This window comes from Vulpes lagopus, chromosome 21, assembly GCF_018345385.1.
Source record: "Vulpes lagopus strain Blue_001 chromosome 21, ASM1834538v1, whole genome shotgun sequence".
Taxonomy (NCBI): Eukaryota; Metazoa; Chordata; class Mammalia; order Carnivora; family Canidae; genus Vulpes; species Vulpes lagopus.
Genome location: NC_054844.1, coordinates 11,385,515 through 11,413,039, shown reverse-complemented (window position 1 = coordinate 11,413,039; position 27,525 = coordinate 11,385,515). Strand labels below are relative to the sequence as shown.

Below are 27,525 nucleotides of genomic sequence, written 5' to 3'. Positions count from 1 at the left end.
GTTCAACTGTTTCTGAGCAACACCAAGCAGGACATTAAACTTAAAATTTCCTGGATTTTAGTTACCCAAATGGTAACTAAATGTGACAGTAGAAAATGTGTCTTATTCACCTTCCTATCACCCAGGGAGACGAAGACTTTGGAGGGAATGTAGGACTCGAGAGCATAGGAGATCTGAGAACATTCAGTCTAACCCGTGTTACAACCTGAGAAACCAAGGGCCAGAGAAGAGAAACCCAGCCTTTAAGCTGTATTCTGGCAAAATACAGGCTCTGAGCTTGGTTTCCTGACTTCCAAATCCCATCCTTTAAAAGATTTTTATCTAAGCTGACCATGCGTGCCAGGTTGTCTGGGGTGGTCCTGGTTTGTGCCTGTTGCCCGGCAGGCCTGCTGGTGGAGTCCTGTCTCCCTGTCACAGTGGCTCAGTATGAGTGAGAGATTATAAGGCTGTCTTCGTTGTAGGAAACTGTGTTCTCTTCTCATAAGTAACTAAGGGAAGAGGGTGGCAATGCTGCTTCTCCTGGACCTGGACAGTCATTGGAGGGCTGCTTTGCCCAAGGCATGACGATGGTCAGAATAGCATACAATATGGAGATTAACGAGTGTTTACAAAATAAAGGGTAACTGGAATTAGTCTGACTGCCCACCTCTCCCCTCAGAGCCCGGAGGCGAGCCTCTGAGCTGTAGCACCAGCTTCCAGTTCTGGCACTGCCACGCAGCTGCCAGGGAGGAAGGCGAGATTTCAATGTCAGGCACTCACATGGGATATCTGCGGGGATCTGTTGCTAGATTAAACAAGATATGTTTGTGTTGTGACCTCAATTCCCGTTGTGAAATGATGAATATCGGAATTGGTTCAATCAGTGGCAGTGATGAGATGAAATCACGGGGAGAGGGTAAATGAAGCTTTGTCTTTGCGCTTCACTCTGCACACCTCACGGTGCCAGGCTGTTCACGGGCCGCCTCCGTTCTACTCTGGAATGTTCCTGTTCTCTTTCCATTCTGCCATAGTATCCCTGCGTCATCAAGTCAACAGCAACATACTTTTACAAAGGACTGAACCCCCAATTATGTGAAATAGATCACTGGGGATATTTATTATTCGATATGTAGAATTTCACTTCACAGATTTGTCTTTTTTCAGGACCAGATCTTTCTGTACATAAACAGATGTCCATTTTAGTGTTTTACCATTCACAAGGAAGTGTAGCGGCGTTAATTCTAGAGACCAATCATGTTGAGCTGATAGTTTTTCTTTTAGTTTGGAGAAAAGGGAAAGAGGTACCTCCAGGTATCTGGAGGTAGGGAACTTGTAATGAGCCATTCCCCTCTATAGAAGGTCCCCTTGTCACCAATGGCAGACTGGGGGCAGGCAGCCTGTTTAGTCATCTCCATGCCTTGTACAGCTCTTCTCATTTGATACCATCGACAAAGACCTAAACTTCCCTTCTCATGTGTCCACCTGTCCATCTGAGAGAATCGGCTGACCGGGCATGGACACTCAGGTCTTGATTCCTGGCTGACAGCTTTAAGTAATGGTCTCTGAGGACACACTACTTCTAAGAGCTGGGTCTGAAGTGGAGCTCACTGGTCCACAGGGTGATGAAGCCCTTGACCTTGGTCTCATTAGCTCCATTCTTTTACCTCCTGAGCCACCACCAGCACCACCATCATAACATTCAAGAGCACAGCTCATTATGGTGTACGTAGCAGCACATCTGTATTTACTTGGTCTGAGAGTAGCTCTGAGAGTTAGCTGGACTTTCTCTATTGATTAGCTGCTGCAAATGAGAACAACGAACACCTACTTCTGGGTCAAATCAGACCAAGGGATAAGAAAGGATTTGTGGTGGAAGACCAAAAGCTTCCAATCACATCTGGGAATAAAAAGAAGAATAGGAATTCCAAAAGGGATTTCTTTTCTTTTCTTTTCTTTGCTTTGCTTTTCCTTTTTTTTTTTTTTAAATAAGGAGTACAGAAGGGGGAGGGGGGCGGGCATCACACACCTTTTGTATCTGAGGAGGCAAACTAGGTAATACGATTCTTGCCTTAATGTCAAGCTTCAGTAAATCCACCTCCTCTTCTCTGGAATAGCTGTTGGCTATTATGCAACCCGGAAACGTACGTGGCAGGAAGAGCAAAAGAACAGAGAAGCTGAATTATGTGTGTGTGTGTGCTGTGTGCCTGTGTGTGTGTGTGGCGGGGGTGGGGCAGCTGCTAAATTAAAAAAGGGCAGAGCTGGAGGCAGAAAAGATGAGAGAAACAGGCAGGGAGCGTGCAAGAGCTGCTCCTTTATCCTCCATCACGAAAGCAAGGGGGCCCTGCTGTGAGCCACTTGGCACGTGGAAGGGATGGCGGGTCGCCTGTAGTCAGGCTCTCTTTTGTGAAGTGTTAATTAAGAAAACAAATACCTTCTCATTTTTTAATTTGCCAACAACAAAACCAAAATATTAGCCCTGCTCTCAAGGAGGCTCAGTCAATTTAAGGAAATACCCTCAAGGAACTGGGGTGTAGGCCTCAAGTAATCTGGTCCTGAGGCTAAGTACAGGTTGAAAAGCATTACTTTGCATCCCTGTGTCTGTAGTCTAACTGACCTGCGACCTGCGTGCACTGGGACAGAGACACGCTGCATCTCTGTTTAACGGGGTGATGCACCAAGTCAGATTTTAATAACTGATTTCTGCACCCAAACACCTGCTTTGGAACGATGTCCAGGGCCACAGTTCAATTCTGGTTCTTTTTTCTGTTAGTTTACTACTAATTTTTTTTTATGACTTTTTGACTTTATGACTACATGGGCTTACCAGAGAGGAATAGCTCTGGGTGCATCAGAAGTAGGCACGCATTTTACCGATGAGCACACCGCAAGCATCCGCCTTTGGTGCACGAAAGAGGAACCCCTGGCCCACCAGAGTTCATGGGGTTTGAGTCTGTCTTGTTCCCCCAGCTTTTATTACCCTCTACTCACAAATTTTCAAAGATCCCCTACCCCCTCTTCCCGCCCCCCATGATTCTCCTTCATCAAAGTCCTCTACATTCTGGCTCCAGCATAACCTCCTCGGACTAGCTTGGCCAAAGCAAAATCTCAATCACTGTTGAAATAGGGTGATGGCTCACAGGGGTTTATTTACTTCATTCTATTTGGGAGAAATCTCTCCGGTTTGACATTTTCTAGAACAAAAGGTTGGTTGGGGGTGGCTAAAAGATAAACCTTTTAACCCAAGTCATCTGATGGCTCTCTTGTTCCAGGGACTCACTCCATCCTATCTATTTTCTCTGCCCGGAGCGTTCCCCACTTCACCCTGGCTTATCCGAATTCTGCTGGATCAAGGAAGCCCCCAGAACCACCTGCTTCATGAGGCTGACCCTGAGGGCTCTGCCTGGATGTCATTTTCCTTCCTACTGTCTCTTTAGGATGTCTACTCTTACAGCTACACTTTGCTACTTCTCTATGAACCTCATTTCTTTATGAGATTGCAGAGAATTAAGAGTATACCTCATTCATCCTGCCATTTCTCTCAGCATCTTCTATATAGCGAGCACTCAATACGTGTTTGCTAAACAACAAACTAATCGCACAAGTAAGAACAACTTATCAAATAAATGATGAAACCTTTTGGATTGTCTAAACCTCATACAAGGAAAGAAAAGCCTCCTCTGGTACCTTCTTCATGGTTCTGATGCAGTAGGACTTCTGGCTGCGTGTGTATAGAGTTTCCAGGATGGAAGAACGGTGAAAAAAGAATCCGAGGTTTTCTCTGCTTCAGAATATGCTGAAGGAGTTCATAGAGCACATCACCTGGGGAAAAAAAAATAAAGAGAACTAGAGCAATGGGAGTATTTTAGTTAACAGACTGAGCTTTGACTCTGTGGGTGGCACTGGACTAAAGAGAGAACGGTGAGCCAGAGACGCATGCCACCTACCCTCAGGTAGCACACAGGGGAAACTCATGGGCTGCAGCCATGTGATTGTTTAATTGGATTTTTTTAAATTGTTAAAGTAATATATGAGAAAAGTTTTTTAAAAAAGTCGAAAACCAGAAAGAAAACAAAAATCACCTAAAATCCCACTGCTAAGAGAGAGAAGTCTTATTCCTATGGTTTTATCTAAGGCTTGTACTAGTTTCAGCTCTTTTTCCTTCCACATTATTGAACCCCTCCACTAGCTGCAAAATGATAACTCATCACAAGGATGCACCTGACTTTATGGGACATTTCAACGATTCCAACTTATTGCTATTATTCTTGGGAAAAATATTCTTTTCACATCAATCTTTGGTTGGATTTCAGATGAACCAAAGAAGGATTATGAAGTCATTAAGTATGAAAATGTTTAATGTTCCACTGGTAATTCATACATTCTTCATAGAGATCTTCCAAAAGAAAAAAAATGCCTTTCGAACCCACTCCAATCCCAGGCAGGAAGAGAATGAGGATGAAGAAAATGCATAAGTCTGGTCAGAGGTGCTAACTATTAAAGATAGTCTATAAAGAACTGGCACATTCTGGGATGCTTACCTCCTTTAAAAATACACACGGGCATCGCTCCAAGGTTCTACAGTCTCCTGAGAATCATCTCTAGATGGGCAGAGGGCTGGTCTGAGCTAGGGCCCTCTGTTCTATTTGGTATTTAAAGTGTCCAGTGAGTAGTTAATTACAAAACAAAACAAAACAAAACAAAACCCCAAATCCAAAAACCTCAAACCCAAAACCTGTCATGTTCTTGTCCCACCCCTTCGGCTTAGATCCAAGTTCAAAAATGCAGGTGGGTGCTCAAAACCCCTTAGGAGTGGGTGATTAATCTTTAAAATACCACAGGCTTCTGACTGTCCCCCTACGCCCTTCCACATACAGATATGCAGTCAACAATTGTACGGAACAATGGGCTTTTGTCTCTAATTTTAGCCATTTTTAACAGATACTTTAATTAACAACTTAATTTAACTGCATATTTTGGGCTATTGCTAAATTATTTTTTTCTTTTAAACTCTGCTTGAACCTGAGAAATGCTCCATATTAATTTCTTTCTTTCTGCAAACCGTTTGTACCAAATAAAGTTCGAGGATATTCTGTCCTAAGTGATTCCTGAGGTGCCCTTGTGTCTCTGCTTTGACTTTGTTCTTTCCTCTACTTTTGAGCTTGGGTGGTTATTAATATTACTTAGTGACACTACTTACTATGATGCTTAAATAAAGCAAAAGACTTTAAAGAGCTGAAGGCAAGCATATCATTTGGATATTTCCTTATAATGACATGGGTGAGAGGATGCAGAGGTGTTCTGAACCAGACTTTGAAGAATGTTCTGTGTAAGGTGGAACCATGGCACACACGAGTGGGCTTTTTGAGCTGAGAAGGCTTGGAACACATTTAATCTGAACCTAGTAGTCATGGTAATGTCATCTCTGATGAGAGGAGGATACAGAGCCTGAAATACAGTCCTATTTTAATGATTCATATTTTAATCGCTTACAAAAATAAGCCCCTAATCAACACTTTGTTTCTTTTGGTTTAGTGTAATGTCTTCCTGAACTTGTCTTAATTTACATGGCCTCACACCCGCTGGGTTTTATCCTGTGGGTTTGAGCAATGCTTTATTTCGGTAGTACGCAGAAAGAGAAAACGAAACACTGAAAAATGTGTTCCTGATGATTAGTATTACTAAAAAAAATGGCCAGTAATTAGTGTATCCATTTTGGAAGAGGAGGCCAGGAAATATAAATTTAGTGTCTGTGAGGGTGTTCGACTTTGTTCACTCAGGGAGGCAGGCTGATGTGGCGGCGAAGGCACAGACTTGCAGACGCAGGCCGCCTGGGCTGGTGTGCCAGCTCCTCTGCACCCAGTGACCTTGAGCCAGTCCCTGAACTTCCCTGTGAACTGCAAACGACATCTACCTTCAAAGTGGGCTAGGCTGTCGCTGCTCTGTGAGAGTTCAAGGAGGGGAGGAGTGTGGCTGCGCACCTAGAGAGATGCCACCTCTCACCTGTCCTCAGAGGCTGCTCCTGGGGCTCTGCTGCGTGCTGATTAAAGACCTGGTAGGTCACTTATTTTTTGTTGCCATTTTTCTATGTACATACAGAAAGCGAGGCAGCAAAGCAGAATGGGGAAGTGTCTATGCTCTGGAGTCAGACTTAGGGGTCTTAGGTACATCCTTTACCCTCTCGAGGCCTCAGTTCTCTAATCTACAAAATGCTATCTACCTCATAGAATCCCTGTAATGAGCTCATCACGGTGTTCAGCAAACACCAAGAGCTCAGCAAACACTAGCTATCTTTGTGACCACCACTATCCCCACCACCATTATTGTTCTTCTTCTTTTCTTCTTCTTTTTTTTTTTTTTAGATTTTATTTATTTATTTGAGAGAGAGAGAGAGAGATAGCAACAGAGAGCATGAGTAGGGAGGAGAGGGAGAAGCAAGCTCCCTACTGAGCAGGGAGCCAGCCCAACGCAGGGCTTGAAGCCAGGACCCTAGGATCATGACTTGGGCCAAAGGCAGATGCTTAACTGACTGAGCCACCCAGGCGCCCTGCCACCACTACTATTCTTACTGGTATTATTACAGTGGTGTAGGACAGACCTGTAGACCTAAGGCAGTCTCTTAGAGAGAATAAAGGAGTGTCTGGGTCATGGTCATTGCTATGCTTCCCCTGTAGAAAGCCCAAAGGTTAACTGAAGCCATTCACTCATCCTGGCTTCCCTGGACCCCATCCCCCTGGCCGGGTGGCCAGGCCCACAGAGGGGCTGCTACACACTCTCCCCCGCAGACTCTTCCAGCTTTCTGTGCTGGCTCTCTTCTGCCTCTCATCCCAAAGCTGGCAAAGGGAACCAGGCAGAGGAGGTTCCTGTTTGAGTGTGCAAAAGAAAAAAAGCAGGGGAGGGGTGAATCAAGTGGAACCTTGCCAATTCCTTACCTAAACCATAAGCCTCTTACGAGAACTCGTGAGATAACACTCATAAGTGCCACTTGGAATGGCTGGCTGATGGGTGGGAGCGTGGGCCAAAGGTCCCAAGTTCAATGCCAGGAAAAAATTTCATTCTAAGACTGTAGAGGATGGCCATAGATAGATCAGTCCATTCACAGACATGTTTCCTCAGCAACCAGGGGCTCAGTCAAGGAATGTGGCTGGCTTAGCACAAACGCATCACTACTATGGGAGAAAAATCAACTTACTGTGCATGCCCTGTGTATGTGTGGTTGGCAGTAACGGTGTGTGCTTGATAATAGCTTGGAATCTTAGAAAGGATTCTAGAGGTTACTTAGATTGAATCGAACTTGTGTTCAGTAGAAGTCCCCTGCCTCCCCTTCCCCTGCCAAGAAGTAGCTTTGGCTGCGTACTTCCAGTGATGGGCGGCCAGCCACAAACATAAGCAGATCATTTTTGGACAGCTCTAGTTGATAGAAAGTTCTTCTGTTGAGTTGGAACTTGGCCTCCCCTACAATCTCATGTACCTCAGCTCCTAGTTTTGGCTCTGGAACAACACAGAACGTGTGTCTCATCTACAACAGTTTTCTAAATAAATAAAGATGTGCACCCCCCTCTCCAATCCTCTCCCATCTCTACTGCCTCCCATTCCCTCCAACACCCAGCCTCTTCTGCTACACTTTTAAAATGTTCATATACACAGAAGATCACATCTAAAAAGTAGTATTAACAAAAAGATCTCTGGAATAAAAAAAGATTTTGAAAAATAAGTTATATTTATTTGCCTCCTGAAAATAAAGAGCACGAGCCATAGCACTATCTATTTAACTTACCTAATGACCACTGGTTTGAATTCGAAAGGTACTTGTCAAAAAATTCTTGGCTCATTTGATTCATGATAAATCTTCTCCATCTTCCCAGAAAAGAAATACCTAGTGCTAACCGTAAAAGGCGCTTCTATGGTGCTAAGCAATGGAGCCAAGGCTCCTGCTTAAGGTATGATAGCAATTGCTGGTTTCTCTATATATCGTCATGGATACATACATAGTTACATACACATGTATGTACAGAGATGGGGCTGCCATGAAGCCACCGAGCTTTAGGGCTTTACCTGCATGGGCTCCTGGGAGGAGCCCTAGAACTATTTGTGTCTCCCAAATGATAAGCTTCAGGCCCCATAAAACCTAGATGTACCCGTGGGTACGTGCACACATGTGACACATGGTGCACTGCTTGTAGGCACAAGTGGCACAAGGTAGATGCATATACATGTATATGACACAGAAACCTCAGAGACTAAGCACACACAGAATTCTGTATTGGTGACCTTGATGTGAAAAGGCAGGCATCCACTTTCAGAATACTATATTCTATTATTGTATATGTAATTTGCTTTAAACAGATACTAGAGAGAGAACAATGTTTCTAGCATCTGAAGACTGAAAATATACAGATGCTGTTTGTGGGGGTTAAAGTTTCTTTCCTTTAGAGGGAAGAGCCTGGGCTCTCGGGCAAGAAGTCCCAGGTCCTCCTGGTTCCTCTATTTGTCAGCTGCATGCCCTCAGGCAAATATTCTTTCTCTGTGAAGCTTAACGCCAGACTTAGTAAAATATTCTTTTGTCTCAAACGAGAATAATGCCACAGACTTGGCAGGGCTGATATGAAGATCAAGTGAGATGAGATGAACAAGCACCAGCCCCGTGTCTGCTATAATGTGGGCTCAATAGATGGCACCCCTTGTGATTCGATAATTATTCACAGACGTGTCTCAAAAAATCTGGAAACTATTTGCTTCGCTTCAACACGTTTGTATTTAAAGCGCATATACAAATTTCATGAAGTCACATTCATATGTATCAAATATGTGTTTTCCCAGTTGACATCATTTGACATAGATCTTTCTACTTCAGTCTCTCTCTCTCTCTCTCTCTTTCTCCTAGTTCATAGTTGTATCTTCAACTTCTTTCTATGGGGTTCTTCCCTTTAGCATTTAAGAAGTGTCCAGTTTTTCCCGTTTTCTGCATATACACACCCCCTCCACTCCGCCTTGTCTTCATCTTCCCTTCAGGTACTGCTCCTGTTTCTCTGGAAACAGCACAGCCAACCCTGGCTGAGGAGCTGTCCAACTCTGCTACTCCCTCCCCTTCTACCACTGACCTTGTAGTTCAGCCCAGAGGGTGATGGTCAGGACTTGGGGACTCTGCCTTTCAGCAACATTCATCAGCAACACTCACTCTCTACCTCCTTCTAAGAACATTCCATGGCTTTGGACATTTCCAACCCTTCTGGTTTTCCTTCCACCTTTTCCAACCCTGCAACAGTAAGGCTCCCCAGGCTCCCACTAGTCTTAGTCCCCAGTAATTGTACCTATTCCCATGGCCTCAGTCAGCCCATCTATGCTAAATCTACTCCAGTCAGGCATTTCATCTAAACTCCAGAACCTTCAATTATCTCCTAGATACTTCTTTTTTTTCTTCTCCTAGATACTTCTTGTATGCCACACAGACACCACACATTTAGTGTGTCGAACGTAAACGTCTTTACCCCACGTGGCGCTTCCTAATACAGGGAATGCCCAGTTGTTCAGGCCAGAGTTATGCTTTAATTAACTACTCTCTTTCTCTTACTCAACATCCAATCAGTCCCTAAGACTTTCAGACTCTGCCTTCTAAATACTCCCAGTGTCATCTCCTTCTCCCTGCTGATTCCATCTTACTTTACGTCAATATGGCTGTTTCTGAATGCCAACCAGGCCAACTGCCCACATCCACTCTTCATCTTTGCATTTTGTCATGCTAATCTCTGCTTAAAATGCTGAATGGCTTCTGCCTGTCTTTAAAATAACCTTTAGAATCCCGAACATGATCTGCAAGGCCCTGTATCATCTACTGAAGAAATAATAAGCAGCTTGATGAATAGTTGTAATGCCACTGTAAATTGCTTTATATTTACATTCTCCAAGTCTATTCAGCAAGTCCCATAGCAAGTGGGTGGCCTGGGCATTTCCAGTTTTTATAATTATAAATAGGATTGCTAAGGGCATCTTCCCACAAACCTCCCACCCCCTGCCATTGGACTGTGTCCTTTGGACATTTTCTTAAAATGGTATTATCAGTGAGAGAGTTTGATCACTTTTAAAGTTTTTATGCATTCCCTGTTCTGCAGAAGGCTGGGGCCCACACATAGTGTCATCTACATGGCTACCCAGAGCCCCTCCCCTGGGCTTCCTCAATGTTTAACTTCTCAAATTCAGTAGGGTGAAAGCAGAATTTTTACATTCTTAAAATCTGCATTTTTCAGGTGATGATTTACTATGTACATAATCCTCATGTGAAGATCATCTGAAGTAACACATTCTTAAATTTGCAAACTGTTCTCTTTTCTCTCTCTCTCTCTTGTTTTTATTCAGAGATTTTAGTTTCCTTTTGACCAATTCTTAAAAAAAAATAGTGCAAGGGTGGGAGGGATATGTTTCAGATTTGTCATCAGATTCTCTCTGCTGGGTCCTTTCTGTCTGTGGTAGATATTCAAGATAAAGTTCAAGGCTTTAGGTCATTCAGTTCCAGTGTAAATTCAGCAGTGGGAATGCCAAGGCAGGCACTGGTCTAAGGAGGTCCTGCTGGTGGCCATGACAGGCCCCTCCGATCAGAGGACTGCTTGGCTTTCCAATTTCTGTTCGGCCTTATTTTCTAAAAATTCCATTCAAACCATTTTTGTAGGCTGAGTAGATGACAGTCCTTTTTATAAATACAGAGTGCCTCTATAACCATAAGCTAGTCTTTTACTTAGGAACAACTATTTGGGATTTAGCTTGATATCAATGTCTTAGACACAGATTCTAAGAAAAAGGGAGTAGGTTGTGGGAAAATCTGAGTATCGTATGCAAGATAAGAAAAAATTAGAAAAGAGATACAGTAAGACAACTGTCTGTATAGCTGGATGCAGAACATAAAGAGATATTACAGATAAAAAATAAGCTTGTGAGAAAATATGAATATTGTAAAATAACTATGTGCTTTATTAAAAGAAGTATTTTACGTTTTACGTGTTATCACGCTGTGTGGCAGGGAGATCGGTTAACCCTATCATTTCATAAATGGGGAAAGCAAAGTGCTAAGAAATTAAATGACTTTTCTGTAATTGACCTATCTAAGCATTTCTCTGATGTGTGTACATTTGTTTTTTCTCTGTTCACAGATACAAGGAGAAGAGTCAACTCTGAGTGTCTCAATCAAGGATCATGCCTGCTGCAACTTCCATACTTCACGAGTAAAATTCCCCTCTGTAACTCATACCCTCAGATTCTGCAACTTGATTCTAAAATAGTGAGTTGACCCAGCCATTCAACCCAGCAAATGCACCTACCATTGCTTCATAAAGATGAATAAGCAAGTTGGTCCAAGGAGGAACTTTATGAAGATACAGATCAGTATTTTTTGTTTAACCTTGAAAGGGAATTTTACTATATTTGAAGGCCACAAGCAAAGCATATTTCCAAAAACCAAGGCTCTGGTATATTAGAAAGGGAAGGAATAATTTGCAACATCACATTCTGGTATGCTGAATGACTGACTGACTTAGTAAACCCCCAATACATTATTTGCTGAACTGAAGGGATTTGAAAATACGTATATTTTCCTTTTTTTTTTTTTTTTAGCTTCAAAGAGGGTCATGAATTAAATTGAAGATAACCTGTGGTTGCTGTTGTTCTTATAAATGCATATATATATTCATTCCACCCTAATGTCTTACAATGGATAACTAAATTAGAGTAAATATCAATGCTAACTTGTCCATTCCTTCTTATTTATGTGTTTTCTCAGGCGTCAAAGTGATCAAATCATAAATACCCCTTTGAATTTAAATCATCCCAGACCATTTAAGATAGTAATTGTCTAATAGCTCTAAGAGTAGATAAAATGACCTATACACGTAAAGTTCCATAAAGTTACAGTTCCTTCACATTTGTTCTTTAGCTTTGCAAATATTATAAATTCGCCATCTTATATCCTTTAACTTGGAGGATAGTTCAAAGAAAATATCCCATTTATCTTCAGCCTTAAAATCTTCTATTTGGGGATAATGTAATTACTTAAAGCATATTCTGCATGTTCCCTGCTTTATTCTAGAGGTTAAAAATGGACAGGTCTTGTCCTGGAAATGGATGAGATAGGTGCAGTCTGTCAAACTGGCCAAAGAATGTGGAGTTCAGAGAGGCTACCAGATTTGGACCTGTGACATATGAATATTTCAGGTAATTATAATTTACTGGGTCCTGTTCCCTCCTCTCTATATTTGAAATGAGTTGTATAGAGGAGAATGTTATTTCCATACATAGCATAATTCTGGGTGAGGCCATGAAGGAAACAAGGCTGGGAGGAAGCTATACACATCCATTCATGGTGATGGGGCAACCAGATACTTTTTATTTCAGCAGCGCCATGACTGATGCAAAGCTGCTGCTGATTCATCTTAGGCAGCAAAAAAAAAAATGCAAAAAAGGACAGAAAAAACATTGGGTTAAGTGTAAGTTTTCGAGGCATAGAGGTTGAAGGGGATCGAAGTATTTATCCCTTGCCTGTGGGGTAGGAGGTTTAATAGAAGGTGGGCAGTGTTTCATGATTGAGAGTGGGCTGAACTGTTAAGAGTTGAAGGGTGCTCAGGAGCCTATGGCAAAAATGTCATATTACAGAGAAGGAAAACAGAGGCCAATGAAGTATAGTGGTCTATAGAGGAGCCATGTGTAGAACCTGGGCCTTGGGACATCTACTACATCAAATGCTAAACCAGAAAGTCCAAGTGAGGAGAAACAATGAGAAATGTGATATCTTCAAACTAAAAAATATTTTCTATCTATACCTTGTCTCTACCTAAGGAGAATGCCAGCAGGTCGATCGTGCCCTCATTACTCTGCCACTTGGCCACATCATGAGAATGTCTTCTTAGTTCTTGTTTCCAGACCCTCTGACAACACCCCTCTGTTTTATGATAAATTTTCTTGCAGCCCCTACTGGCAGGTATCACCTTGAAATTCTACCCATGGCTTTCTGGTTGATGCCTTAATTAAATTGCCTACAGCATACATTTCTCCTTACTTATTCTCAGCTCAACGTAATGGGGATACTGCTCTCAGCTACTATTGCTAGCTCTGGCCTGGCTCTGGTCTCAGAATTCCAACTGCAGAACGGGATATGCCTTTTTGGATGCTGTGGCATCACTTGGCCAAAATAAGTCTTACCCACTTCCTACAAATGAGCTCCTCATCCTAGCTAACTGTTCTATGCCTGAAGTACTATTATTCTACTCTCACTTGATCTCATTCTGGACTTCAATGTCTCCAATTTAGACATTCTAAGTAGTTCTAGCAACAACATTTTAACTAGTTCTCCTGTTTTTTGTGATCATATTAGTCTGCCCTATGCACTGATGGCCAACGTCTGCTCCAAAGGAAGAGCTCCAATTCTATTATTCTCCTCATCCAAACCTTTCAGTGGTTTCCCATTACCTGCAAAACAGAATCCAAACTTCTTAACATGTGAGCTTTAAAGGTGGTCATGTGTTGGGTCATAATTTAATCAATATTTGTTGAGTGCCAATTGGGTGCCATGCACTGTGCTAAATGCTGGAGACAAGTCAGCTTAACAAGATACAACCCCCGCCTTGCCCAAGTGAACTTCCTCTTGGAGAGGGATGCAGAACAGAAAGCAAGCACATAAAACATGGGTGTGTGTGTGTGTGTGTGTGTGTGTGTGTGTGTGTGTGTGTGTGTGTGAGGCCATGCCAGAATTAGGGTATGCTCTGGACATACCCTAAGACAGCACCTAGTGTGGACTGAGGCGGGAACAGGTGGAGGAAAGGAGAGCAGGGCCTAATTAGGGAAGCAGGGATGGGAATCAGGTGAAGCTCTCCTGAAGAAGGTCAGCAGACAAGTCAGGCAGGAGTGATGAGTGACGATGGACAGTGTTTTCAAGAGAGGACTGAATTTGTGTGGTCTTATCTCTGAACTCCATCTCTACACCAACTGACCTATAGTTCCTCCTTAACACCTTTCCTTACCTCCATCTTGGCTGTCTTTCCAAGTTTTCAAAGGCTGCCTCTGTGACCATACTTTGAGCTTTTGCTTGACAGTCCAGGTTGAAATCCCTCTGCTATCCGTAAATCTCCTGAGCCCATACTTTTGCACATCTAGTGTGGAGTTGCTCAGAGAATACTCACTGAATGAATTTCTTTTGCCACCTAACTGGGGACTAGACACATCAGGACTAGACTAGTATACTGGCTACATCTGGCCTCCCACCTCCTGCCTCTTCCATTCATCAGATGGGCTATTTCACCATTATCTAAGTACACTAAGCTAATGCTGTTCCAGTGACCTGCAATGTTCTTATCTCCCTACCTCATTTTCATCTATCCTTCATGCTCCAAATCAACTCTATTCTGTTTTTCATAAGCTCCATCCTACCCTGCCCTGCCTGCCCTCTCTCCTCTCCAGCTTCCTTTTGTCTTTAGGTTCAATGCACTCCTAACTGGACAGCAGGATCCTGTCCATCTTCCATATTGTCTGCTCTGGCAGAGACCTGACAATATGGCTGGGAGGCTTTTGTCTATCTTTGCTTCCAGCTTTGAGCAGAGAGAATCTAGTTTCTAAGTAAAGTGGACAGAGATCACTAGGGAGAAAAAATAAATCAGCAACAAAAAGGAGTATCTAAGATAGGATGGGGTGGGGGTGGGTGGGACTTACAGACTCACAGAGGAAAGCCAGGGTAAGGGCTAAGTCAAATCCCCTCAATATGCATCACTGTGTTTCCCCTTGTTTGCCTTACATGAATGGTTTTTCTAGAACATGCTGAAGAGTGAAGAGTTCTTTTCCTCCAGAGAGGTGACTTTGCCCCTTTGAGTATACCTTTGAATTTTCCTGAGAACAGACAAGGTAAGTGTTTTTTGCATTAAATTAAAAGAACTATTTAGTTTCCTTTTAGGTTACTTTTATTTATGGGTATGATTGTTCTAGTTTTCTTATCCTGAGACTACAGAAAGAAGCAATGATTTGAGACAAAATGTTTCAGGCATGTCTGGCTCCATTACTCCGCAAAACCTGAAAAAGATCTGTTTTTCAGAGATAATAAACTTTCAAGTTTCAATAACATCTCTACTTCTGGAGGAAACTTCCCTTTATCATTTCCTCATATAAACGGTCTGCTGCAATTGGGAAAAGCAGGGGAGATACTGTTCTGTATCCTTATCTCACCCCCTGTGATGGCGATGGTTCCTCATGACAGTTGGTTTATTAACTTCTGGCAGGCCTCCAGGAGTAAGGAAGGGTTGAACGTCGTTGGAGCTATGCCAAGACCTGATGCAGGACCTTTGCCCTTGGTCAAGACGAAGCGAGTCTCTGCCGGACAAGTTACATCAAAGTCGGCCCCAATGAGACTCGAGAGGAGGGAGGCCTGCTAATATTTGAATAACTAGCCCCTCAAGAGGCATAAACCCGAAGCCAAAGTTCCCCCTTCCCCTATAGAGTTCCCAAATAACTATCTTCTAAATCTCCACAATGTTTAAGAAATGAAATGGGAAAGTCTATTTGAAGTCTTACCTGTGTCAGCAATACACTGCGCAGGTACAAAAGCTCTTTACTGAATCGAATCTTCCCATGCAGTCCTAGGAGCCCTTATTCTGACAAAACCGTGTAGTTAGATGAGCCTGAGAAGTCTTCCACTTGCATTTTTCAGGATTTCCATAAGCTACAAGATGCGATACTTCACAAAATTTGGTACTTCAAAGGGGGTCGTCGGAAGCCCTTTGAGTTTATTTCTAAGCTTGCCTTAGCTACTAGGGTCTCCACCTCTTCCCATTCTTATCTCCCATTTCCTCACACCTCTTCTTTTCACTCCATCTACCCTAGCAGGGCTCACACACCCTTCCTCTTCCGTCTTTGGTTTTCCCTGGGCAGTCCCCTACCTATACTCACTCCTAAGCATCTCCAAAAGTTTCCAGAATGAGAAGCAAGGCAGAGTGGAAGGGCTAGAATGCATTTTCTTCTTGATTTAGTGGCACAACTTAGATCCCTCAAGCTCCGGTGTCTGTAGGTCCTAACCAGTTTCCTTTTCTCAACCTTCAAAGGTTCCCCTTGATCTGAAAATTCTTCCTCTTTTCCCCTCAAACTGATTTATGTCATTAGGATCTTTCAACTCTATTAAGCTCAAGTCATTGTCTTTGTGTTCATGGTAGCCAACTGTGGGGGATTTCTTGGGCATGATGAGTGGTGGCAAAGAGCAACCAATGGCTAACAGATTTTTTCCAAGCTGAGCGCATGTCAGGGATCCAGACTCTCACCTGAATGAGGAGATCGGTAGCGAAAGTCCTCTTTGGTCAGCAGCAGGAGAGCTTTGCCATTCATTTCAAATGTGTTGCTGTCAATTGGCCTTAAAGAAAACTCATTTTCAGCCCACTTGAGCCACTGGGCTACGTCATCCCTGCTCCAGTAAACTGGCTGCAAGCCTGTTGGTGAGAGAGCAAGGCAGAAGGGGAGGGAGAAAGAGAGAAAGAGAGAGAGAAAGGTCTGTCAGTTAGACATCTGGAATAAAAGGAAAAGCTTTCTGAATGGTTAATAAAATTGAGTCTCCACATCTGAAGAGCCCTTATGTTCAACTCCGAAGCCCAAGTTAAAGCTCAAGATTCGTCAGTGCCAAAGGGCGGTACCAAATGAAGTATGTATTTAGAGGCAAAATGAGAAGACAAATCCCTTTTTATGTCTTTAATGGTCCCGAGGTGTTACTGCCTGGTCCCTTCTTGCCCAGCTCCTGAGGCTCTCTCGATCCCAGGTATGCCCTAAAGCTGGCTGTACGGTGGCCTGAAACACCCAAGGAACTCAGAGTCATGACAATTGTTGATGTGCTTCAGAGGGGACCTTAGAGTCATGGCTGATCTTATTGTCACCCACTATCTTTTTGAAGTGGGAATGTTCCAGAGCTGGGCTTGACCTTCGAGAGCTGCCAAATCATGAAGTGTTCCCTGAAACTTCTTCCAGGAAGAGCAATTCATTCAGCCTCTGGGAAACTATCAAACTAGCCTCTGGGAATAAGAGGGCAAAGTAAGGATAAAAGGTCTTTTGCCTTTTTATTCTAGTTTTTGATGTCTGAACTTGCTGGTGTGGGTGGTACTTGGACTCTGAGTAGGACCAGAAGTGGGCCAGAGGGAGGGCTGCAGCTTAGGTTATGAGGGTAGCTCAGGCTGGATCTTTCTGGAAGCCTGACTGAGTCTATATTTTTATTTCATTTTGCTGTTACTGGAAACCTTTGATATATCCTTCAAGTGGTTTAGAACAGTGGTTCTCAAAGTGTGATCTGGAGACCACTCAGGGTTCCCAAGACCTTTTCAGGGTGTCTATGAAGTCAAAACTCTTTTCATAGCAATATTAAGAGTTTACCATTTTTCACTCTCATTTATTCGGGAGTATATAGTGGAGTTTACCATTTTTCACTCTCATTTATTCGGGAGTATATAGTGGAGTTTCCTAGAAGGTACATAATGTGATAGTGCAGCAGATAGGAGAATCCAGACATCTTCTATGAAGCCAGACATAAAAGAGACTTGCAAACCTTTAAAGCAATGCCACTTTTCTCACTAATTGTTTTGGAAGTCATATTCATAAATATATTCTTAATGCTAATATAAGCTCAGCTTATTATTTTTCAGCAAGTTAGGTATTTTTTAAATTCTGTTTTAATTTCCGATATGGTAAATATAGATAGATATAATCCATGAGTGAAGCTCTCTGGGATCTTCGATAATTCTTAAGAATTGAAAGCAGTCCTGAGACCAGAATGAGAACTACTGGGTTGGAAGAAGCTAGATGCTTAATAGAGCTTTTTTCCTCTAAAACTGTATTGCATGAACTAATAGTTTAAATACCATGGGATCAGGACTTGCTAAGAAGGAGCTTCAGTCTCTCCAGCAAGTTACTTAAACTTGCTAAGGAGACTCCATGAGCATGCTATAAAAGTGCCCTTCAGCTGGATCCTGGAAACAGTCACCTTTTCATCATTAGGCATAATAAAGAACGGACTGGTCTACTTGGATGGGCTGCTTTTCCTCCCTAGTGGACCAGGAATGAACAGCTCAGATCCCTTGGAGAAAGTCCAGGGCCTCTGGGCATGACTATTGGCTCTGCCTTCCAGGTGGCTCCTTTGCAAAGTCTAGTTTTGAAGAATAGTAGCTGGCTTCCTTGAGTTGTGGGGAAGTCTTCTCTAAAGCAGTCTATCGTGCAGGTCACCAAGAAAGAACTACGGGCCCTGACATAATCAGAGATGGACATTTAAGAGTTCTTTCTCTTGATTTTTATGTTTAATAATTTTACATGGAAAAACAGTGGTATCTAAAATAAGAATGTGTAGTATGCTACTGCTCTGTGATTGAGAATAACACACAGCCACTAAGGAACTCAAGGTTTTGTTTTTGACTCTTAACTGTCAAAAAGTGCCAAGAAGTAATGCCTATTAAAAATGGTCCTCGGATACAGAAGATGCTCCCACTCTTTCCAATGACCTTGAAAACACATATCTGGAATCACAATGAAACAGGAGTGGGCCTAAGGATGGCTCTGGAAAATCTCAACTTTGAACTGGCAAAAAACCTTCACATTTACTTCCTCATGTCAGTGGTGTCCCCTTTGAACAGGAACAGCAGAATGATTAGTGATTTGTCATTAGGAGCTTTTTCCTTCCTCTCCTCCACACAGACAGCATGGGGACAGCCCAGATATTGGGGGCCAAGTGTAAGGGGCCAGTCAACCTTGGCCTAGAAAAGATCCTGGTGGTAGGTGGGCCACAGGGCAGATGATGCTCAGTCAGAAACAGGAAAAACGATGGGGTAGCTGATTGGAAGTGTGAGTGCTGGAGCAAATACAGAACCGAATCCCACTTGGGAGGGGAAATGAGAGTAAAATGCTGAAGTGTCTGCAGAGGATTCACTGAACCAGAGGGAGGCGGGTGACAAGGGGGTGGGGGCCACAAGTAGTAATTTGAGGTTCTTTATATTCTATGGAAGAAAATACTCATGAGTAATCTTTTCCCTAAATACAAGAAGAGTCACACACTCCCAACAGCCCTGCTGGTGAAGAGCGACAGTTTCTCTTTTCACTTCCCATTAATTTCTCCCACAGCCCTGTCCCTGAAGTGAGCCGAACCACTGCAGAAAGCCCCTCCTGGGAAACCAACATGAGTGCTCTGGGCTGTGTGCAAAAGGGAGCCATCAAGTCACTGTCAGGGCAGGGAAATACCATGGTAATCCTAGCAGTTTCACAAAAGTGACCTTGCCGGACCAAGCTACCTGCTCGAGTCCACTCAATAAATACACTGATCGGAGTCACTACTCTTCCCTTGGCATAAAGAGAAGGTAGATACATTTACCAAGCTTCTGGAAAGAGGCTTGATAAGTTCTGGTGTTCAAAGTCAAGTCCTACTGCTGCTTCCTCTTTAATTCACTAGAATGACTGAGGAAAAAGAAGCCCCTGTTCCTCAAACCTAACAGCCTAAGGCCTGGGAGTTACAGTATCTAAGTGGAATAGTCTTGGACCCAGAGACAATTCTAATTAGGACCACTTAATTTACTTAATAGTCATTTATTAAGCACATCTATCATCTAGCACTCTTGTAAGCACTTTATATATATAAGTTAATTTAACTGTATGCTCACAGCAGCCACACGAGATAGCGGTTCGGGTCAGAGAACTCGGGCTCAGTGCATGGAAGGGATTTGCCCAAGGTCACATGGCCACAGTAACAAGAAGGACTGAGATTCAAACCCAGGCAGTCTGGTTGCAGAGTCTGTGCTTTTACCCATCACACATGGCTTACACATGCATTCCCCCCCTAGAGTCAGAATTCCAATTGATTTTCAGCCATCTATTAGGGATTCAGAAAAGACTGCATGAATTGAATCCTCCCCCTCCTAGACTTTGATTCTTGGAGGCTTTCTCAAGTTATCAACAGACTAAAAATAGAGCAAAAAATCTGTATATCCCTGGAGAAGTAGATTTATAAATGGGAAGAGGAAGGAGGTGTAGGTGGCACTCTGCTTTGAACACATCTAGGAATAAAGTGTCACTCTCACTGGCTATTCACTGCTCCTAGGTACCAGTCTTGAGACTTGGCCTGGCTCATGGCTGCTAATGTCACAGAAGCTGCAACCAGGCAAAATGAGGGAGAACATATAATACAGAACTGGTTTTATAGTTACCTCTTGAGACTTTAACTCTACAAAGTTGAATAATACAGAGGTTCCTAATCATTAGTAAAAAGAAGAGAGACCATTCTTTTGTACCTCTATTACACTACTCCCTCTGCACATAATAAGCCCATGAAAGTCATACTAAGACCTGCATTTTTAATGTGAATTCATTTCAGAGCATATTTGAGAATTTCGTTCAGAAAAACTGAACTGCTATGATTAAGAAAATTCCTAAGAACTCCACTGTGGTTTTTTTTTTTTTTTTTAACAAGTAGGTCAAGTGAAGTTCATGGTGCCATACCCTTCACTGACACACTGAGACCCTTAAATTTGCTTCTAATATTTTTTCAATTCCATGTTCAAAGGAGCAGCCACTTTCATCAGCACATTCTTAGGCTCATTTCAAACCTTCTGGGTTATGTTTAGACAACAATGAAAAATGTGCTCGGAGTCAGTCAGGAACCTGGATTTTACTCCCAGAGCTCCCATTAGTTAACAGCTGATTTTGGCTCAGTGGTTTTATCTGTAAAACGAGGGGCTTAGGCTGTGTGATCTCTATTCCTTTCTGGGTTTAACATAGTCAACACACTCCCACTTCATCTGAATCCTAAAGACCAAAACCTACAAATAGCCAGGACCTTTTTTCTATCAAACTACTCCCTGCTCACAAAGATGACTCTGAGATTTTGTAACTTCCTGAATGATCTTCTGAGTCTCGGAAAATAGATTAAGTTATTTTAAGTCGAGTATGGTGCTCAAGAGTGTTTTATTAGAATCCGATTCTTGGAAAAGTTCTAAACCGGCTAAGGCAATAATAAACATAACATTTTGACAAGGTGCTTTCACATGTATGATCTCATGTAATTCTCACAAAATCTCTGTGAAATCCATCATGTTTTCATTTCAGTTTAATAGAGGAGGAAACAGGGCTCAGAGTCATGAGGTGATGGCACTGGTATGAACAATACTCAGTTCAAGCTCTTTTACTATAGTATACATTCATCAAACACATCCTTTAAAAAAAAAGATTTTATTTATTTATTCATGAGAGACACACACACAGAGAGGCAGAGACACAAACAGAGGGAGAAGCCTGATGTGGGACTTGATCCCAGGACCCCGGGATCATGCCAGGAGCTGAAAGCAGACATTCAACCACGGAGCCACCCAGGCATCCCCAAACACATCCTTTGTCCCAAACTTTCTGTGTAAGTGGGATTTTGATGCAGATTCTGTGGCTTACTGAATAGAACTATAAAAGAGAAGAAGATACCCCAGAGATGATCTGGCCCAACTCCCACCCATCTTACTCATTAGGAAATGAAAGCCAGGAAAAGTTAAGAGGCTGAAGATGAAGCTGGCCCAGGTTCTCTGTTTCCAGCATCTCATGCTGTGTCATAACTTGATTAAATGATACAGAACGATTCTGTAACCCTTGACACAAATGAGGAAAGTTATCACTTCCTTGCTTAGTCATCTTGCCTTCAGATTAAGCATCCTTAATTGGTACAAACATAATTTCTCTACTGCAGTATTTAGACCCTCACCAACCCGCCCTCACTTCCAGGGAGCCTCCTTAGCTCCCACCCCTAAATACAGTACCAGGAGCAGGATTGGAAGCTTTCTTTCTTTGGACAATATACTTCTATGGACAGTAGTAGCTAATAATTCTTGGGCATGTAGACTGAGTATTTTCTACGAAGATTCTTATTCTCATTTTATAGATGAGCAAAAAAATGTGGCACACATAACTGGGCACGGTGGTGCTAGGATCCAAACCCAGGTGGTCTGGCTCCACAGTCCCAACTCTTAGGACTCTGCCACCATGCTGCTTGCCAAGTCCCTCAGGATAACCGCGAATCCTTATGAGAGCTCACTGTGTGCCAGGCACTGTTCCCAGTGCTCTCTGTACAGAACTCCTGTAATCCCCAGAGCAATACTATATGATAGAAACAATCACTATCCCTACTTACAGAGGAGAAAACTGGAGTACAGGGAAGTTAACTTGACTCAGCCAAAGTCACGCAGCCAGGAAATGGCCAAGCCAGCTGGCTTGGGCAAAAGTCCATATTATTAACCACCTATCTCTCTGTCTAAGCTTATCTGGTGTTTTGGCAGGACATCAAACTAAACTCCTGATTTAAAAAAGAGCGAGAGAACAGTTTCAATGGTTGTGTGAATTTCCACAGTGGATACCCTTGCAGGCACTGAGTGCCAGCACTGAAATGATTTCCCAGCTGTATGATCTTAGACAAGTTACTGAACCTCTCTGTATCTCACTTACCTCCACTGAAAAATGGGGACAATTTTCAACCCATGTGTAAGGACCACTGAATCATAGACAATGTACTTATCAGATGTGAAGATGCCATAAAGCTAATATAGAGTAAGATTATACAAATGATAATAATATAAAATACATAGGATGGCAGTATGTGGAGTACAACAAACATCTGATAAAAAATAGCTCCGCTCAGGAGTGTTATCATTTTTACCCTGCACATACATAGCTGGTGTTTGGAACCCAACTGTATGAATATATGTCAATCAGTATTAGATTTCATCTTGTTCTTTTTTGCCATCATTCCAGCATGCTACAGTCTCTCTAGACTTTGCTCTATCTCTAGTAACAACTATACTTCACTGCTTCATGTCATCTGCAGCTTTGATAAGCATCCTCCACCTTAAGAGGTTCCTGACAAAATGATGATTAGGTGAGGGCTGAGATGGGAGCACTCTGGTGACACACCAGCCACCTCCTTGCAGATGTATCCTGATCAAGTTATCGGTCCTTTTGGGTACCAGTGCTCAACAATCAATCCATGTATCTACTCTGGTAGTTGGTACATTTTTCAAGCTCAGCCAAAAAGGCACCATCTAAAATTCAATGAAATGCTGTTTTCATGTCCATAAATATGTAATTACAGCCTCATCAAAGAGGCTAGAGGAAGAAGAGAAGGAGCGGGTGCTTGGCTCTGAAGGGGTGACTTATTTACTAAGTGCTTGCAACATGTATGTTTCAAAATCTGTCCCAAATTTCATCTGGAAGTTATATCCTGCTAGCCATTTTTAGTGTGTACATGCACTTTTCTCCCCTTCTCTATTATGAGCATCAGGTCAACAGTGGTTCTTTCTTTCAGTACCTCTTCCATTTCCTACAACCCTCCGGGATCACTAGGGTGGCAGACAGTGAGCTCACCCTTGTACATTCTGCATTCCCGTATGTCATCTGTTGGGGCCAAGAGCCTTGAATTTATTTAGAACAACTCAGATTCATTTTTACATCAATTCGCCCATCTTGGGCTTTAATTCCCTTATGTCAATGTTTGCAATACTCGTTTCAGTCTGACAATCATTCTCCTTGATGGAAGAGAAAGAAGAAAGAGAGAAGTTGAACAGTTGTGTTTTCTTTTTGCCAACTTGTTAATGTCACTCCCTGCGACCCAATGAGCATGCTGATATTGTTCTTTTTTTTTTTTTTCCCTTAGGATTTATTTATTTATTTGAGAGAGAAGGAGAACAGAGGGAGGGAAGGGCAGAGCAGAAGGAGACAGAGAATCTCAAGCAGGCTCCTTGCTGAGCACAGAGCCTGAATATGGGGCTCAAAACCTGAGCTGAAACCAAGAGCTGGATGTTCAATCCACTGAGCCACCCAGGTGCCCCAATACCATCTTAATTCTTTTTTTTAAAAAAAATTTTATTTATTTATTTATTTATTTATTTATTTATTTATTTATTTGAGACACACAGAGAGAGGCAGAGACACAGGCAGAGGGAGAAGCAGGCTCCCTGTGGGGAGCCTGATGTGGGACTCTATCCTAGGATCCCACCGTCACGACTTGAGCCAAAGGCTGATGCTCAACCACTGAGCCATCCAGGTACTCCTACTGTCCTAATTCTTAAACCACCCACAACACTCATTGTTTTCTTAAACTGCTTCTGTAGTTTTCAGCTCACTTAGTTTTAGTCTTCTAAATTTAAACATGGCTCTACGTTTTCCTTTTCAGTCAGTTTTTCTTCTATCTACCACAGACATCATTTTAAAGGCTGGTACACACAAAAAAAGTGGGTAAAATAAACTGGCATGATCTTTCTGGTAAACAACTTGGTGGTAATTTCAGAGCCCTGTAAATCTTAACTGTTGTGAGCACTTAAGAATCTACCTTAAAAAAGTAATTTAGGATACAGAGAAGCCGTTGACGCACAAAGATGTTCATTGCAGTGTTATTTTTACTAGCAGGAAGCTGGAAACCTAGTCAACAGGACTAGTTAAGTAAACCATGGACAACATCTCTGAAAGAAAATTATGCAGCCATTCACAGAACATTTGTAAAGAGTCCCTATTTATATGGTAGAAAACTAAATAGCACGTGTACCTATGTGTGGTAGTCTCAAACAACGCACAGAAAAATATTACCAGGAAACATAAAAATATTAATGGCAACTGCCACTCCATAGAATTATAGGCGATGCTTCTTGTCCTTTCTCATTTTTTATTTCCCAATTCTTTACATTAAGCATGTATTACTTTTATATTTTAAAAAGCCTATTTAAAATCTGAGCTCCCCAGAGAACATCCCCAGTACAGCCTCATCAGTTTCTTCACCTGCCTTCCTCCTGTCTTGTCCCAGTAAGTGCCCTGTGGAGCTCACACATCAGAGGTTCATTTCTTTTCTCTTTTTTAAAGATTTATTTATTTCGGAGATGGAGTACATGCGAGTGGGGGGTGAGGCAGAGAGAGGGAGAATCTCAAGCAAGCTCCCAGCTAAATGTGGAGCCCAATGTGAGGCTCGAACTCACCACCCTGAGATCATGACCTGAGCCAAAATCAAGAGTCAACGCTTAACGGACCAAGCCACCCAGGCACCCTGACTCTTTGGACTTGTGCATGAGCACTGTGGAACATGAGACCACAGGCACTTTTTCCCTCAAAGTCTGAAAGTACATCTGATCATGTCTTCCATTTCTCTTTTCCAGTTCAAAGATGATATTTTCATTCTCCCCAGAGGTTCCCATCATTTCTACTCTGCCAACCGATTCTTGCTTATTTGTCAGACCTGAGTCCAAATTCGTAGTGCCCCTTATCATTCTACCTTCTGGGAGATAAAACTGCTCATTGTTAGGTGCATCTGTTAAGCGTTACAATGTGCAAGCACGGAGCTGATGGGAATTGCTCAGTGCTTTTCACGTCACGCATGGCACCCAATGGTCCCCCAGTGATGGCGGACCGTACAAAGACCTCCCAATCCACCTCTGGGCCAGCTGTGCAGCCTGTGACTGCCACCCCTCTCCTACCCGACACTATTCTCATCAGGTAGGATACTTCAGATTTGTGCAGCTCTCCACTATTACCACGTGCTGCCACATCTGCGGCATCCCCACAACTATTGTGTGAGGGAGCTAAGCGGGCACAATTGTATTTGCTGACAGAATGGAAGTTTAGAGAGGCAGAGGGACTTTCTCAAGGTCACAGTGGGCATAGGACCAGAACTCCAGCCCCAGGTCTTCTGTATCAGTCCAGTGATCAGGTCAAAGAATGTACTGCATATAAAAATCCCTTGCATTCTAAAATGCACGATAACAACACAAGGGCATTAGGAAGAATCAATCATAAACTCAACTTCTCATGGAAGTCTTGATTAAGCTGTAGATCCAGAACTTCGAGCAGTGTCCAGAGGGCCCCCTCTACCCTCTGCAAAGGGAATTGTGGCAGACAGGGTTTATCTTAGAATAAACCCTTCAAAGGAAAAGTATCATCAGAGCCCTTCAAGTTGCTTTCCAGAGCACTTTCTGGAGCCTCTTCTGACTCCCTTCCCTCTCTGAGAGCTGGTCCTCCAGGCTCCCACACTGGTCTTGGTCTTGGAGGTAACTCCAACAAGCCCAGCATTCTCATTTCTCTGGGTCTGTCTCTAACCTTGGAGTTGCTATTTGATCAAAACTGCTTTCAGCCCACAAACTCTGTCACTAGGGAATTAGAAGTTCCAAAATATTTCCTATTCTTGTCCTCAAGGTTACCCTGTTTCTCAGCACTCAGTATCCAAGTAGAGGTTAGAAGGTTCTACTTCTGTCTTTTGGCCCAAATCCCAAAAGCAAGAATATTATTTGTTCATGTTTAGATCCAAAGTCATATTCAATTCCCTTGAAAAAATTTTTTCCTTACAGACTTCATCTTGTGCATTTTTTTTTGGCTTTCCCTCAGGTTTATCCACAAAAAGGTTTTTATCAGCAAACCTGTTGACAGCAAAACTGGCCCACAGCCTGTCACTCACCCTCACAAACATGACATAAGAGTCCTTCCCATTTCTGCTTTGGGGCAGCAACCCAGTGCAGTGATAGGCATGTAACACCTGAGATAAAAACCTGGGTTTTTATTTCAAAAACTTTTTAATTTTGAACTTAGTCCTTAGTTCAAAAACTGGTCCTGTCACCTACTAGCTCAGTGATTTTGGGTAAGTTACATCTGTGAGCCTGTTTCCCCAGAAGTCAAATAAGGACAAGAACAGTACTTATCTCCCTGGGCAAATTTAAGTACGAAATGAGATGATCCATAGAAAGACTTCTCACCCTGTCTGGTACCTGGGAAGCACTGAATACATTTGAGGGGTTGGGTAGGACAGAGACGGGGTAGCAGATTAGCTGCACTTTGCCACATGTCTTCAGAACATGACATGTGGCAAAGACTGAAAGAGTTTCTGCAGCTCACTGGGGCTTCGGAAACTGAAGCAAGAGTTCTTGCAGGGGGCAGAGAGCTCTGGCAGGAGCCATGGGGCCAGCACAGGGCTCTGAGGAGGGGACCAGCATCATCAGTGTGCTGGGAGGGGATGTAGAGATGAGACTGGAACAGATGAGAGGCTGGAGGAATAAAGGTCAGATCAGGAGCCCATTCAGGTCCTGGACTAGGGTGAGGCAGGTGCAGCACTCACTTTGGGTGCAAAATTTTAGACAGTGCCCCCAATTTAGCAATCATGAAAAACAGTACCATTTTCGGAAAAAGAATAATATTCCAAAGCATTATTGAAGAAATCGGAATGAATGCCAAAAATTCACAATGAACAAAATATCAACGTTTTAACTAAAGGTATATTGAAGAGATGACTGAGCATGTGGTGATGGTCGAGAAGGGCGCAGATTAGAGCTGAGCTCCTTAAGTTTCAGAGATAACGTAGCCCTCTGAGAATTCCGTGAGAGCTACGGACTCTCTTCTGAAATGCACAGGCACATGCAAACAAACATTTGCCTGCGTTTTCAATTTATAGACTATCTCAAGTTTATCTAGGGACCCTTGGAGAATCAGATTAGTATTTTTTCAGCCCCACATATGCAAATGGGCATGACAATAGGTACTGGCAATTCAGGTAAGAACCCATTTAGGTGTGAG

The 27,525-nt window shown here is 42.8% G+C and overlaps 1 protein-coding gene across 3 annotated transcripts in view; it reads right to left on the bottom strand.

Moving 5' to 3' along the window:
* The window catches only part of ETV6 (ETS variant transcription factor 6), a 237,608-nt gene that overhangs the window by 34,987 nt on the left and 175,096 nt on the right, over positions 1 to 27,525 (bottom strand). For all 3 annotated transcript variants that reach the window (XM_041736128.1, XM_041736127.1, XM_041736129.1), the window contains 2 exons: positions 16,254 to 16,418; positions 3,664 to 3,798 (listed from right to left, as the gene is read on the bottom strand). In XM_041736128.1, the coding sequence (XP_041592062.1) occupies positions 3,664 to 3,798; positions 16,254 to 16,418 (300 nt within the window). The remainder of the gene's footprint in view (positions 1 to 3,663; positions 3,799 to 16,253; positions 16,419 to 27,525) is intronic.